Source organism: Bathycoccus prasinos, assembly GCF_002220235.1.
Source record: "Bathycoccus prasinos genomic : Chromosome_15".
Classification (NCBI taxonomy): domain Eukaryota; kingdom Viridiplantae; phylum Chlorophyta; class Mamiellophyceae; order Mamiellales; family Bathycoccaceae; genus Bathycoccus; species Bathycoccus prasinos.
The window spans coordinates 1-14,383 of NC_023994.1; the positions used below are offsets into that span (position 1 = coordinate 1).

The 14,383-nt window shown below is 46.4% G+C and overlaps 8 protein-coding genes across 8 annotated transcripts; 4 read left to right on the forward strand and 4 right to left on the reverse strand.

Annotated features, from left to right (window-relative positions):
- Positions 1-900: 900 nt before the first annotated feature.
- Positions 901-1,944, reverse strand: Bathy15g00010 (predicted protein; the record flags this gene model as incomplete). The annotated part of the gene is made up of 1 exon (XM_007508801.1): positions 901-1,944. One exon carries the CDS (start codon positions 1,942-1,944, stop codon positions 901-903), a length of 1,044 nt encoding a protein of 347 aa, XP_007508863.1.
- Positions 1,945-2,072: 128 nt separating this feature from the next.
- Positions 2,073-3,857, forward strand: Bathy15g00020 (unknown protein; the record flags this gene model as incomplete). Its single annotated transcript, XM_007508894.1, has 1 exon — positions 2,073-3,857. One exon carries the CDS (start codon positions 2,073-2,075, stop codon positions 3,855-3,857), a length of 1,785 nt encoding a protein of 594 aa, XP_007508956.1.
- A 164-nt stretch (positions 3,858-4,021) lies between these two features.
- Positions 4,022-5,320, forward strand: Bathy15g00030 (predicted protein; the record flags this gene model as incomplete). Its single annotated transcript, XM_007508696.1, has 1 exon — positions 4,022-5,320. The coding sequence occupies one exon, from the start codon at positions 4,022-4,024 to the stop codon at positions 5,318-5,320; it is 1,299 nt and encodes a 432-aa protein (XP_007508758.1).
- A 97-nt stretch (positions 5,321-5,417) lies between these two features.
- Bathy15g00040 (predicted protein) lies at positions 5,418-6,931 on the reverse strand (the record flags this gene model as incomplete). Its single annotated transcript, XM_007508740.1, has 2 exons — positions 5,418-5,634; positions 5,673-6,931. 2 exons carry the CDS (start codon positions 6,929-6,931, stop codon positions 5,418-5,420), a joined length of 1,476 nt encoding a protein of 491 aa, XP_007508802.1.
- A 413-nt stretch (positions 6,932-7,344) lies between these two features.
- Positions 7,345-8,988, forward strand: Bathy15g00050 (predicted protein; the record flags this gene model as incomplete). The annotated part of the gene is made up of 2 exons (XM_007508874.1): positions 7,345-7,451; positions 7,662-8,988. The coding sequence occupies 2 exons, from the start codon at positions 7,345-7,347 to the stop codon at positions 8,986-8,988; spliced, it is 1,434 nt and encodes a 477-aa protein (XP_007508936.1).
- Positions 8,989-9,176: 188 nt separating this feature from the next.
- Positions 9,177-11,192, reverse strand: Bathy15g00060 (predicted protein; the record flags this gene model as incomplete). Its single annotated transcript, XM_007508775.1, has 2 exons — positions 9,177-10,867; positions 11,174-11,192. 2 exons carry the CDS (start codon positions 11,190-11,192, stop codon positions 9,177-9,179), a joined length of 1,710 nt encoding a protein of 569 aa, XP_007508837.1.
- A 323-nt stretch (positions 11,193-11,515) lies between these two features.
- Positions 11,516-12,400, forward strand: Bathy15g00070 (predicted protein; the record flags this gene model as incomplete). The annotated part of the gene is made up of 1 exon (XM_007508912.1): positions 11,516-12,400. The coding sequence occupies one exon, from the start codon at positions 11,516-11,518 to the stop codon at positions 12,398-12,400; it is 885 nt and encodes a 294-aa protein (XP_007508974.1).
- Positions 12,401-12,614: 214 nt separating this feature from the next.
- Bathy15g00080 (glutamate-1-semialdehyde aminotransferase) lies at positions 12,615-14,247 on the reverse strand (the record flags this gene model as incomplete). The annotated part of the gene is made up of 2 exons (XM_007508718.1): positions 12,615-13,765; positions 13,986-14,247. The coding sequence occupies 2 exons, from the start codon at positions 14,245-14,247 to the stop codon at positions 12,615-12,617; spliced, it is 1,413 nt and encodes a 470-aa protein (XP_007508780.1).
- Between the last annotated feature and the right edge of the window lie 136 nt (positions 14,248-14,383).

Sequence of the window (14,383 nt, forward strand, 5' to 3'; positions counted from 1 at the left end):
TAACCCGACTCGAATCAAGAAAGAAACCCTAAACCCTAAACACTAAACCCTAAACCCTAAACCCTAAACCCTAAACCCTAAACCCTAAACCCTAAACCCTAAACCCTAAACCCTAAACCCTAAACCCTAAACCCTAAACCCTAAACCCTAAACCCTAAACCCTAAACCCTAAACCCTAAACCCTAAACCCTAAACCCTAAACCCTAAACCCTAAACCCTAAACCCTAAACCCTAAACCCAAAACCCTAAACCCTAAACCCTAAACCCTAAACCCTAAACCCTAAACCCTAAACCCTAAACCCTAAACCCTGCAAAACTACACTGAAACAGTTGCAAAAATAAACTGAGACAGGTGCAAAAACTACCCTCAAAAGTACAAACTCAAAAAGCAAAAAGCAAAAATACTACCTCAAATATGATATTACAAAACCCCATAAAGTCGCGTTTCCAACCCCAAAAAGTCGCGTTTCCAACCCCAAACAGTCGCGTTTACAGCCGTAAACCGTAGTGTACCCGTTTTCCGGCCCTAACCGTAGCGTTTTTCACCCTAAACCGTCCGAGATAAACCGAGTTTTTGGTTGCAAAACTACTTTAGACGTCTGGAAAGAGTTTACGAACATCGATGTCGCCAAATAAATGGAGGAGAAGGATTTTTTCTTTTTGAATGCGGTTAAGTCTGGGACGCCTTACCGCGGCGTTCGGTACCGTACAATGCATGTGTTATACTTTGCTTTTTTTGTTGACGTGTAATACAACAATGCTACTTTGTTTATATTGGTGTCGCTATCGAGCACAATTACGGCGCTCGCGCTAACTCTTTTTGTTTACTTTTTCTCTCCGCCTGTACTGTGCTACACAGTACCTAGGTACTTTGGGTATGTGATTATTTGACATTCAATTTCAACCGAGTTTTTCGACAGCACCTTTCCCGGAAAGGACATCGAAGCAAAAAAAGTTGCACACCGGCTCTTCGGCGTGCGAAATTGATTTGATGACTTCATTGGCGAGTAATCCGCCAACGATAGCCGCTATAGCGGGCATTTCTATCCTATTATCTAAAAAGAGCGCTAAGTCTTCCAAAGATACACCATCAACGACTTTATCTCCATCTGGAAGCTTTGAGATGTGCTCGCGTACTTCCTCGAGGGTCGGCTTGAGATTCATCAACTCCAGCTGTTTCAACGCGCAAAAAATGGGTGTGAATTTACAACTCCTTTTTGGTTTGAAGTTTGCAAATGACGTCTTCTGAATCGCGCTGCCGAACGATTCGAAAGGTTTCGTCAAAAGAGCTGATTCTTTTCCATCCTCGTTGTTATCGCTGTCGTGTTTTTTCCGTTCGATGAACTCGAACGCGTCACCGAGGTCACTAAAGAAATATCCATGGTTCGAACTACTTTCCGTCAAGAAGAAGGCTATTTTTCGTTCACGGCATACCTCGTTCAAATGTTTAACGGTATTTGCGTGCACTCTTCGTCCACAGCAAATGACGACGTCGTAGTTCTCTCCTAAGATTGCGCTGGCTGCGTCTTTGTCTTCTTCTAAGTCTTCAAATTTGAAATCAGCAGCAGAAACTTCACCGAAAGGATTCATCTCTTGCAACGATTTCGCCGCTGCTTCTGCGACGGATATCTTTTTCGCTCTATCTTCCACGGAAACTAGGAAGCTTAGTGTCTCTTCTTCTTCTTCTTTTGCCTTTCCTCGGCACAAAATAACTTTAGATACGCCCGCGAGCACGATATTTTTAGCACATTCTAAAAGCGTTGGCGATTCTGCTCCAAGTATGAGCACGCGTGCTTTGGCAATCTTCAACTGCGTAGACACTCCCCAAACTCTCAATTGACGATCGTACATCTCCGCTTGAGCGTCCGTGAGTTTCATGCTCGGATGTTCCTCGTCCTCCTCCTTGTCGTCGTTGTTGTTGTTGTTGTTGTTGTTGTTCTTCATCTCTTCTTTATTTGTTTGGAGCAAATTCGAAAAAAAGAAAAGCAAAGCTTTTTTGCAGAAAATTTGAATATTCTCCTCAACTTACACCACAACTCAAACCTCCTCAAACGATATTTTACGGAGACGCTATGGGTTTCGCCACCGCAGCTAGCGTAACCAAAGAATCTGAGGATGTGAACGTCTACTCATCGTACGTTGCGAACTTTCTTTCAAACGCGTCTTGGAACGTGCACTCTTTCGAGCAAAAGAGTTCGAGCGAGAAGTTAAAAGCGGAATTAAATTTCCTCTTCTCTTTCTCCCATGTCGCGAGAAGACACAAAATGCGCGAAGTGCCGCAGCACAAGTTCTACGTGTGGCTTTTGGATATCATCAGACGCGATCGTTCGGGGAGCGAACAGCCGCTAGACGATATGAATTGCATACGGCAAGCGGTGAACATAATGAGAGATTTGTTCGATGTTGCGCCTAACATCATCTGGAACTCACGGAAGAAAGAGCTGACGACGAATATTCACGCGTGGACGCCTTTAGATAGCGAAGAAAGACGAGCGAATGATAGCATGAATGCATCGTTGATGTCTCCAAGAGATAAAACGTTCAACTTGGGTGGTTCCGTTGGTGCTTCTCGCGGCATCGGCGGTTTCCGAGATACCGAAGAGCGAGAAACGCTGAAGAACGCGACTTTCTTCGTTTCCACGCATCATCGAAATACCGGTCCGAGAGAGGATTGGAAGTCCTTCGTTTCGCTCATAGAAGAGAGCATGTACACGCCAGAGCAAATTGAGAAGATGAATCGTTCTTCCCGCGCGGCGACTGCTTTGCGAAAATCCAGGAGAGGAGATGAAAAAGAAAAAGACAAAGAACAGAACGAAAAAGAAGAAGAAGAAGAAGAGGCGAAAACGACGTGTTCGTACGATCAGTGCTTTGGATCGACGCTTTTGTTGGGGCACGTGGCGTATGTGCTGGAATACGATTTGACCGTGCGAAAGGCGTACGCGATTACGGAACGTAAAAAGAATACAAGAAAAGCGCTCGAAAACGTTTTTGATATTTTCAAGCACTCTTTGGTATACAGATTATTCAGCATAGAAGCAGATCAGACTGACGTTTTAAGAAAGCTCGCGCATGCTGTGATGCGTGGATGCGTCGAAGACGAGGATAGTTTAGAAAAATTAATCGGAGGAGGAGCGAAGAAAACGACGCCGGAGGAGTTGGCACGCTTCAAACGCATCGACGCCTCGACAAAAGAGCTTTCTAAATCTGCTGCTTCCATCATGAATACGCTGTTATCATCGGTATGGGATTTGAAGGAGGCAAATATTGCATTGTCAAAATTTGCATTATCGCAACAACGCGAATCGAGCGCGTCTTTATCGCCGCTTGGTGCGTCCGTAACTGCGCGCAAGAGTGTGTTCGATAGGATGGAAGACAATGTATTTGACGCGATCAAGGACGTTGTTCTAGTTGAAGCCAACAAGAATAAATATGGCGGCTACAAGTTTGCGGCAAATTATCTGCGTTCCCTTGGAAGCGATGAAGTAAAGTTAGAGATGTTTCGACGATGTATGATGGAAAAAGTGGATACGTCGAGGATCGGAACAAATATCGCGCGAGATAAGTTCCCGGCGTTTTCGAAGGACGATAAAGTCGAGCTAGTGGATGAATTGGGGACGTTACTGTGTGAGAATTACAAAGAAACGAGGGGTGCTGTAAAAGATAAACTCTTCAACCTCGTCAACCTCGTCTCTTCGAGTTCGAAAGTCCTTCTCGAAAACAATGACGATTCGAGGAAAAAGCAAAAGCTCGTCGCAGCGCACGTAGAATTAGAGAAACAAATCAGCATGGGAAGCACGACGAGTAAAGAAGCAGAGTCTCGCGCGAACTTCGTATCGAGTGTAGTTTTAGGATTGTAGGGACGTTATATCGTTTAGCCCTCCTGATTAAGAACTAATAGGCACCCTAGCGTTAAGCGTTTCTTTTTTCAATTTTACCTAATTACTCATCTTCATTTTTTTGAAAGAAAGAGGAAAGGAAAACTCAGCTTGCACACGAGGCGCACCAAGATCTTTAATGTATCATGGAGATGATGGAGGACGAGGAGCGAAGAGAAGATTCTCACGTATATGCGTCGAGTACGGCGAAAACGCCCAATCCAAACTGGACGCGTTTCGGTGGATTGCATCAACCGAAAACGTCAGCAACAAAAACATCGCGCTTAGGGACCTTGAGAGAAGAAGATTCAACGTTAACCCCTACCTCGACTTTATCAGATATACCAACCATCACGAATGCTATCAATGGAGGAAAACCGCCAAGAAATGCTAGCGCAGATATGCCACCACCTCCCGCGCGCGCTATAATTACGCCAGAGGTTTGGAACGACGACGGGTATTTCGACGAGAAAATTACAGTTGAAAACGAACGAGAAGAAGCATTTTGCGTCTATCGCGCTGCAGATATTGGGATTATACCTGATGGTGATGGAAAAACAGTAACAACAACAACGTTGGTGTGTTTACACGGGTGCCCGTACTCCTCGCTTTCGTGGGCGCCGTTCGTGAAAGAGTTCAGAAACAAATGTAAAACGCAAACAAAGGTTGAGATATACGCCATCGATTTGAGACATCACGGAGAATCGATATCGATGCGCGACGGCGGGAGCGACTTTAGTTTAGGAAGAATGGTAGAAGATGTCGCGATGATTTTAAAGCACTTATTTTCGCAAACAGAAATAGATCGAAAGTGTGTTCTCATCGGCCACTCGATGGGTGCTTCTGTAGCGAGCTCTCTCGCGCTACGAGAAGACATGTGGACGAAAAACGTAAATGATAAAAATGAAATATCGTTAGCTGGTCTGATCGTCGTCGATGTCGTCGAAGGGTCGGCACTAAAGGCTTTGCCGATGATGTCTTTACAGCTATTGAATCGGCCCACTTCCTTCCGAACGATGAGAGACGCATTCCGTTGGTGTTTGGGATTTGGAGGGAGCACGAAGAGCGTAGAATCAGCCCGGATATCGTTCCCTTCGCAGTTGCACCAGAAAAGCAACGGCAACAGCAGTAGTTTTAGTGATAGCAATAGCGAACGAGAGGATGCGTCGTCTCCGTTTACTTTTCGATGCGACGTTGTGAAGACGGAGCCGTATTGGAAGGAATGGTATTTGGGTATGAGTGAAAGATTTTTGAGCGCGAAAACTTCGAAAGCGCTCCTTCTGGCAGGGACCGACCGATTGGATACGCCTTTAACGATAGCGCAGATGCAAGGCAAATTCCAGATGGTTGTGTTTCCAAACAGCGGGCATGCGATTCAGGAGGATGAACCAGAAAAGTTTACGCAAGTTGTCCAAGATTTCTTGACGCGATATGTACAAAATTAATTCATATTAATGAAACGATGGTCTACCATTTATCTAATTATCATTCTAAACCAAAACAACAATTCAAACAAAACCTGAGCATTCTTCTTCTTCTTCTTCAAAAAATACCCGGGATGACTTTATACGGCACTATAGAGCAATATTGTTTCCAGTACGTTCCGTACTTCGCAGCGCACCTTCGGTCGTCGCGAACGGATCGATCAAACAATAGTATCGTCAAAAAGATGACGTAGGAGTACGGCACGACTTTATCGAATCCAGCCGGCAAAGTCCAAAAGAACGATGCCGCTATCTCCGGCAAGTAGTGGAAGTGCCTCGAAATTGACCACCACCCGGAAGCTAATACAAAGACGTTTTCGATTCGCCTTCGATAGTTTCGTACTTCGCCTTGATCATTCGTGGTTTTTTGCCCCAAACGAGCATGTTACCTTTGGTTCGTCTCGCTTCTTGTCGCTGACGATCGGAATCGTAATTAATCCAAATGGATAACAAGCCCGCGACGACGATGGCGCAAAATTTCGTCGTTCCGAGCTGTACCGCCGGTTTGATTGAAGAAATATACAACGCCGGAGATACATACAAAGAAGGCACCCACACCAAACAACCCCAGCAAATGTAATACCCTGCTCTGTCGTGCATGATATCCATGGAATTGAAGTATCCAGTTTCCCAGTAGAAGAATTTCGCGTTGTACGAGCACATGAGAATGACGCAAGCCAACACCGAGTCGGCGAGGAATCCGTCGCGTTCGTATTGATAGCACGCAAACACGACGGGTAAAAGAGCCCAGGCCATCATACCAAATCTGCAGTTCGTGAATTGCTTGACGTTGAGAGGACCGAACTTTGGATATAATTCCGTGCCCCAATAGAAGTCGTACAGAAACGAACCGTTGCTTCCCGAGTCAGAGTCCGTCGGGAAATACAAACCTTTAAAGGTGAGGAAGAGACAGAAAAATATGGCAAACATGGACATCGCGAATAACATTTCTCCGAACAAATCGTACACAATCTTTGGCGAGGTTAATCCGAAATGCCAAGCGGCGAAGAATCCCGCGTAAGTCGTAATCAAAGACAACACGCCGTTCGCTTTGTATTCGGGAATGTTCCCGTTTGCAGTAACTGGACCGAAATGCTTTTTCCCAGGTAAATACAACTGCAATAACGCTTCGAACGTGGCGTAGGAAAGTAAATGCACGATTGCGTCTTTTGTCGGCCACGGAAGCATGTCTTTTAAGTATCCTTTGAATGTTTTCCTCGATATACTCGAAACGAGGTTTGAAACGCTTCCGTTTCTGTTGACGAACACGTCCCAAATCATCACCGCTAAGAACGGCGTCGTTGCGATTAACAAGATGATACCGGCTGCGTTGATGAAGGCGCCGTACTTGTCGGCATCGCCGCCAGAGCCCCAATGTTGCTCTTGCTCTTGCGCGTTCTTCTTCTTCTTCTTTTTCGTCGTCGTCGTCGTCGTCGATGGCTTTTTTATTCCTTTATTCTTTCGGCTCTTCGGCGTCGGGGACGGAGACTTCCTCGACGACTTTTTCCCCGCTCCCGTTCTGCTACGACTCGACGAACGCGCCGCACGAGTGGATGTACCAGCAGCAGCCATCGTGCGTTGTTGTTGTGGTAGTGGTGGTGGTGGTGGTGGTGGTGGTGGTGAGAAGTGACGACTTTGATTGATTTGATTGACTCTTCTTTAATTTTTAATCAGTCACAAAAGGAAAGTGACACAAAAAAGAGAAAAAAGATCAAAAATTTGGAAAAAACAAACACCACAAGAAAATAACAACACGAGAGAGAGTGAGAGAGATACAGAAAGAACACTTCGTGCGCGCGCACTCCTCATTTGGAACTTGCACACGTACCACTTTAAATCGATACCACTACGTATCGTGCATCGCGCGATAATCATACTCAGTAGTGGTGGTGGTACGAGAAGCAGCAGTCATCGAGCGCGCGCAGGAGAAGAAGCATTGCTTCCGTCATCCATAGAGAGACTTGTGGAGGAGAGTAAAAACAAAGATGGACACGGATGAAAAGGTCTCGGCGCAACCTGGGTCGCTTCCACCAATGTCCGCCGCTGCTGGAGGAGGCGCGTTCGCCACAATCAACGTCTCGCCGTTCTTATGGTAGGTTTTCTTACGTCTTATTCTTATTCTTCTCGTTTTCGTCGCACTCGTCTTGCGTGTGACTTTTCATCTTCATCGTGGGGGTGCCTTTTCTCCTTCTTTTCCCTCCTCCTAAATTCTCTCTTTTAACAAAAACTGCGCGCGCGCTCGATACTAATGAATGAATATTTCTCTTCTCATCAATATCATCATCAATAATAAAATCAACAGGAAAACGTGGAACTTGGTGTCGAACCCTGCAAACGACGACGTCATCTCGTGGACGGCGAACGGAAGAACGTTTACGGTGTGGAAACCAGATTTGTTAGAGGAGAAATATTTGCCGGAAACGTTCAAGCACTCAAATTTTGCAAGTTTTGTTCGACAGCTGAACAACTATGGTTTTCGCAAGTGTCACTCGGATAGATTCGAATTTGGCGTCACTGGGTTTGAGAAGAATAAGCCGGAGCTGTTGACGACGCTAAAAAGAAACGAAGCGCCGCGAATGAAATCGAAAACAGAGTTCGCGAAAGATACAAAAAAGAAAGAATCGAAAACATCGATCATGAAAGCGACACCGACGACGTCGCCACGACAAGGACGAGCGCTACCAGATTCGAATGAAGCTGGAGGAGAAGAACGAACAACGACAACGACCGGAAGAAGAGGTAGTGGAAGAGAGAAGGGCGCCCCAAGTGGTGGTCACACGGCTCTTGAACTCGGCGCGTTTGGAAATTTGACCGAGGAAGTCGATCAGCTTAAACGCGATCGAATGGTTTTGTTGAAAGAAGTCATGCGTTTGCGATTAGAACAAGACGACACGGCAACGCAGATGCGCATGATGGAGCAAAGAGTACAACAAAATGAACAATTTAGCGCGCAAATGCGTTCGCTTCTGGAAACGCTTCAGCAGAATCCAAAGCTCGCTATGGAGTTTGGAGAGCAATTGAACAACGTTTCGAGATTTGCTCCGCGAAAACGTCGACAATCCATTCCGTTGTTAGGAGGAGGTGAGAGGAACGAGGGAAACACGATTAATGGCAACTATAACAATAATAATGGAAACAGCGACCATGAATCGCAAATGCTCCTCGAAACGAGCACGAATCACGCGAATCACTTGCGTTTGCAAGAAATTATAGACGAACAAGAGAGAGAACCGAGTCCCAAGATGTTCCCGAACGGCAACTTCGCGCTCGTCCCGACACCGGACAAGGACACTGGTTTGGCGCAGTTTACGTGGCAAGAGATCATGGAAGCAAATACTCCATCGGATACGTCCACTGAGAGCTTGCGACAAATGGTTGAAGGCATGTCGAAAGAGGAGGAAGTTGGTAAAGACCAACAGGCGTTCCTTTCGAGCATCTTGGAGAGAACAAATAGTGGTCTCTCGAGCGACAGAATTGCTCAAGAATTGGGCGCAGTGAACGATAGTACGTTACCGTCGGCGCGCAGTCTCGAGAATCAGTTGAGTCTGTCCTTTTTAGATTCAGAGGAAATGACAAACTTGGTGAACGACATGAAGTTGTCCCAAAAGAAAGGCGGAGAGAAAAAGTAAACAAAAAGAGTTAGCGCGAGCGCCGTAATTGTGCTCGATAGCGACACCAATATAAACAAAGTAGCATTGTTGTATTACACGTCAACAAAAAAAGCAAAGTATAACACATGCATTGTACGGTACCGAACGCCGCGGTAAGGCGTCCCAGACTTAACCGCATTCAAAAAGAAAAAATCCTTCTCCTCCATTTATTTGGCGACATCGATGTTCGTAAACTCTTTCCAGACGTCTAAAGATACGCGTTTGGTCATGGACTTGATTTGCGAGTTTGGTCCGAGCTCGTACAACTTCGTTTTGCCCTCGCTTACTAAGTTCTTCAACGTCGCTTCCCACAAAACCGGCGAGACGAGTTGTTTCGTGAGCATGCGAACGATGGATTCCTTGTTCATTTCCGATAACGCGAGACGAGTGCCCAGAACGTTCATGAAAATGGGAATCTCTGGTTTCGAAATCTCAATCGTCTCCAGGACGTTTTTGAGATTTTCGGCGGCGGAGTCCATGCGCGAGGTATGAAACGCACCCGAAACGGCCAGATACGCAACTTTCAACGCACCCTCGTCTTGCGCCTTCTTTTCTACTCTCGCGAGCGCGGATTTGTCGCCAGAGACGACTCTTCCTTGCGGGAAGAGGTAGTTTGCGATTTCGAGGACTTCGTCTTTCTTTCCTTCGCTCTTGACGTTTTTGACAATCTCCTCCAACTGCTCGTCTTTCAAGCCGACAACGGTAAGCATGCCGTGATCACCCACTTTCGCGGCGGCGGCCATAGACTCGGCGCGAACTTTGACGACTTTTAAACCGTCTTCGAAAGAAATCGCTTTCGCGAAGACCAAAGCGCAATACTCGCCCAAGGATAAACCGGCGACGGCGCTCACTTTCGACTCATCGAACGAAGGATCGTCGAGTTTTAACTTTTCCACCGCGGCGAGTCCCGAGAGATACAACGCCGGCTGCGCGTACACGGTTTCGTCGAGCTTTTCTTTCGGCCCGTTGATGCAAACGTCCAAGATGTCGTATCCGAGAATTTCTTTCGCTTTTTCGCACATCTCCTTCACCTTCGGGATGTCTTGGCAACTTTTCAACATGCCAACGCTTTGCGAGCCTTGACCGGGGAAAAGAAACGCAATCGGAGAGTTGTTCATCGTCGATGGATCGATGACGGAATCGTCCGTCTTCCCGTCTTTTATCGTGATGTTTTTGAGTTCGCCTTTCGCCTCGGCGATTTCGAGCTCGATTTGCGCCTCCAGCTCTTGACGCTTCTTGCGACGTTGCTCTTTGAACAGGCGCTTTTCTTCCAACGCTTTTTGACGTCTGCGGCTTTCGGGATAGTCCGGTTTGTAGTCGTGCGCCCAAGTTTGCACGACGTCCAAGCCGTAATCGTAAAGCGTCCACCAGCAGCCAAGATCCGGATGGCATCTTGGCTTTTTCGGGACGTCGGCGTACTTGTCGATGAGAAACTGCAAACGATCTCTCACGTCGTCGTCTTGAATCGCGACTTGAAGCGGAGTTTTCAAACCAGGGTCCAAATACGGGTCGTAGTCGTTGGTGGTGATCGTAGGATCGGCGCCTTCCGAGAGTAAATACTCAAAAAGTTCGAGGTACCCGTCGTATTGCGCGAGATACGCCGCTCGATGTAACGGAGTGTACCCCTTACCGTCCCTTTGATTGACGCATGACGGAACGTTTCTCACGATGTGGTGCACCATGTCGAGCTGTTTGTACGTCGTGGCGAAGTGAATTGGTCCTCCCGCACCGTTATCTTGGGTCCAAAAATACGGATCGGTCTCCATAATCAATTCGGCTTGTTCGGGATCTCCGAGACGGAAACACGAATAAAACGCAAAGGGTTGAAACTTTGGCTGTGGAGGATACCTCCCGGCTCCTGTTGTGTTGTTGATGATGATTTGTTCGCAAGAAGAAGAATATAAATGTCAGTGGACAATGCGTTTAAGTCCTTAATGAGGTTTCAGAATGCGTGCGCGCATTATCCGCGCGTATAAACCATGGCGTCCTCGAGGTGTGTTTTTTTTTCTTCGTAACGCTTCTTCTTCAAATCAAATCAAAACAAATCAAAATGTGATTTGTTCGATCATGCGGGGAGGGAGGACAATAAAAAAAAAGGTTTAAAGAAAGGAGTCGGTTATGAGCGATGACATAAAATGATCGGTCTCCTCTTTCGCGCGCGTACCAGTCATGTCGCGCGGCATCTTGTTGCTTTCGGTCGCGTTTAAATGTCAGTAAAAAGAAAGTTAGTGGACGTGTTTTTTTTCCTCTCTGGTTTTTTTTGTGGGAAAGAGTTTTTTGTTTTGCTTTTTGTTTGTTGTTGTGAAAAAAATTCTCCTCGCTTTTGTTTCCTCGACAAGTCGAAATTTCTTCCTCAAAAAGAGCTACACTCTTTTCATTCGACCAGACGTAAACGAGGAGACAATCAAGAATGTTTTTTTCTTCCTCGCTCGCTTTACGGCGCGTGGCTTCGCGAAATGCGAAAGCGTGGATGAGTGCTATGCATACTACCAACGATGAAACCACGATGGTGATGTCCATGAGAAGACTTTTCGCGGCTTCGTTGGAGAGAAGATGCGCGAGCACGTCGACGACGACACACAAATCTTTCACGTCTCCTCCTCCTTCCTTTTTCCTTCGTCGTCGTCACCATTCTCACAAACAACAACATGATCAGTATCTTCGCAGAATGATGTATTCAACGACTAGTGGTAGTGGTAGTAACAATAACAACAGTCCAGTCGGTTGGAAGTCGTTGCTTTTGCTCGTCTTGACGGGTTCGGGAGTTTTGTTTTTCTTTGAAAACGAAAAGAAACGACGGATGAAATCCATCGCAGAAAACCAAAAAGGCGTCGGGAAAGCGGCGGTGGGTGGGCCGTTTGAACTCATCAACGCGGCGACGAACAAAAAGTTCACGGATAAAGATTTACTCGGAAACTTTTGTTTGATTTACTTTGGGTTCACGACGTGTCCAGACATATGTCCAGACGAGCTGGAAAAAATGTCCGAGGTGATTGATATCGTCGAGAAGGAAACGGAGAAAAAAGATAACAGTAGTAATACCCCGTCGTCTGCAAATAAAATACCACCGCTCGTGCCGGTGTTCATTTCCATAGATCCAGAGAGAGACACGACCAAAGTTGTCAAGGAATACGTGAAAGAGTTTCATCCGAAACTTATCGGTTTAACCGGATCGAAAGAGCAATGCGCGAAAGCGGCGAGAGCGTATCGCGTGTATTATCACAAGACGAACGAGTCATCCAAAGATTATCTCGTCGACCATTCGATCATCATGTATTTGATCGATAAAAGAGGTGATTTTGTCGCGTTCTACGGGAAGAATTACGAAGCGCGGCCGATGGCGATGAACATTCTTGAACACATCTCTTCTGTTTCCAACGACCAAAAGTAGAAAAAATACCGAGTATTGGTTTACACTAGTAGTAGTAGTTCGCGTAGTTTAAATAAAAGTAGTTGTAGAAGTAGTACTCGCGTTGATAGTAGAAAGAAGGAAAGTTTGTATACCATGCGTGTAATTGTTATGACTAGTGCACGTAGTGAATTTATATGGAAAAGAATAATAATATAAACGACGCGATAAATGCAGTTTTATCATTGTATATTATTTAGAGCGTAGCCATGACTTCGTTCGCCATTTTGATGGTGTACGCGATGTCTTCGTCCGAGTGTTGCATACCGGTGAAACCAGCCTCGTATTGAGACGGAGCCAAGTACACGCCTCTCTCTAACATACCTCTGTGCCATCTACCAAACTTGTCCAAGTCCGACTTGGTCGCGTCTTGGAAGCTCTTCACCGGTCCTTCGCAGAAGAAGAAGCCGAACATGCCTCTGATGTTGCCCCCGCAGACGGCGTGGCCGTTGTCCTTACCGGCTTTCAAGATGCCTTCAATCAAAGTCTTCGTCTTTCTGTCCATCTCTTCGTACGCACCCGGTTGAGATAAGATGTTCAAAGTTTCGATACCCGCAGTCATCGCCAACGGGTTACCAGACAAGGTACCCGCTTGGTACATCGGACCAGCAGGAGCGACGATTTCCATGATTTCTCTCTTACCGCCGTAGGCGCCAACTGGTAAACCGCCACCGATAACCTTACCCATCGTGGTCAAATCCGGAGTGACACCAAAGTACGCTTGCGCGCATCCTTTATCGACACGGAATCCAGTCATGACTTCGTCGAAGCACAACAACGCGCCGTTGGCGTCGCATTCAGTTCTCAAGCCTTCGAGAAAGCTCTTGTCCGGGACGATGAAGCCAGAGTTACCGACGACTGGCTCAAGAATGACGCCCGCAATTTCATCCTTGTTTTCCGCAAAGATCTTCTTGACGGACTCGATGTCGTTGTAAGACGCGCACAAAGTCGTGCCAGTAGCACCTTTCGGGACACCCGGGGAATCCGGTAAACCCAAAGTCATGACGCCGGAACCGGCTTGGACCAAAAACGGATCCGCGTGACCGTGGTAGCACCCCTCAAACTTGATAATCTTCTCGCGACCGGTGTGCGCACGCATGACTCTCAACACGGACAAGCACGCTTCGGTGCCAGAGTTGCAAAATCTAACCATTTCCACGGACGGAACTCTGTCGATGACCATCTTCGCCAAAGTGTTTTCTAACTCGCACGGTGCGCCGAAGGAGGTACCTTTTTCGAGTTGCTTGATCAACGCCGCGTTGACTTGGTCATTGGCGTGACCGCAAATGGCCGGACCCCATGAGCCGACGTAGTCGACGTACTTGTTCCCATCGACATCGAACGCATCTTTATTATTAGTATTATATGTATAATAAAAAGTGTTGTTGTTGTTGTTGTTGTCAGTATTTTTTTTTAGAGAGGAAGGAGTTTTCTCGAAAGAATTTTAGAAGAAGGAACAGAAAAAAAGAGAGATCTTTTCCTCTCTCGCAAAAAGCCCAAAGAGAGAAAAGAGTTTTATCCAATCGGGAGGCGACTTGCGCGGAAGAGGAAAAACGAAACAACGCACATGGTCCTTTAACTCTATCAAAAACGATCGGTTGACCGCCGACGGACTTGAACGCTCTGACGGGGGAGTTTACACCTCCCGGCAACAAGTCTTGCGCCTCCTTGAAGATCCTCTGTGAGTTGTCAGTCTTAAAAGCCGCCTTGGTGATGGTGACGATTTTCTTTTGTTGATGGCAACTCTTTCTCGATCGGACGGAGGAAGAAATCTTCTTCGTTTGAGTGCCAAACTGCGTGGAAACGTTGCTCGTGGAAACAGCAAACATGTTCTTTGTGTTCTTTTAGGAATAGTAGTAAATGAATTTAGAGTGGATGCGTAATAATAATTGGCTGTCGTCGTCGAATACGTTTTGTTTTCGAGCGTTTGCGTTTTCTATCTCTATCTACTTTTGGCGATTTGAT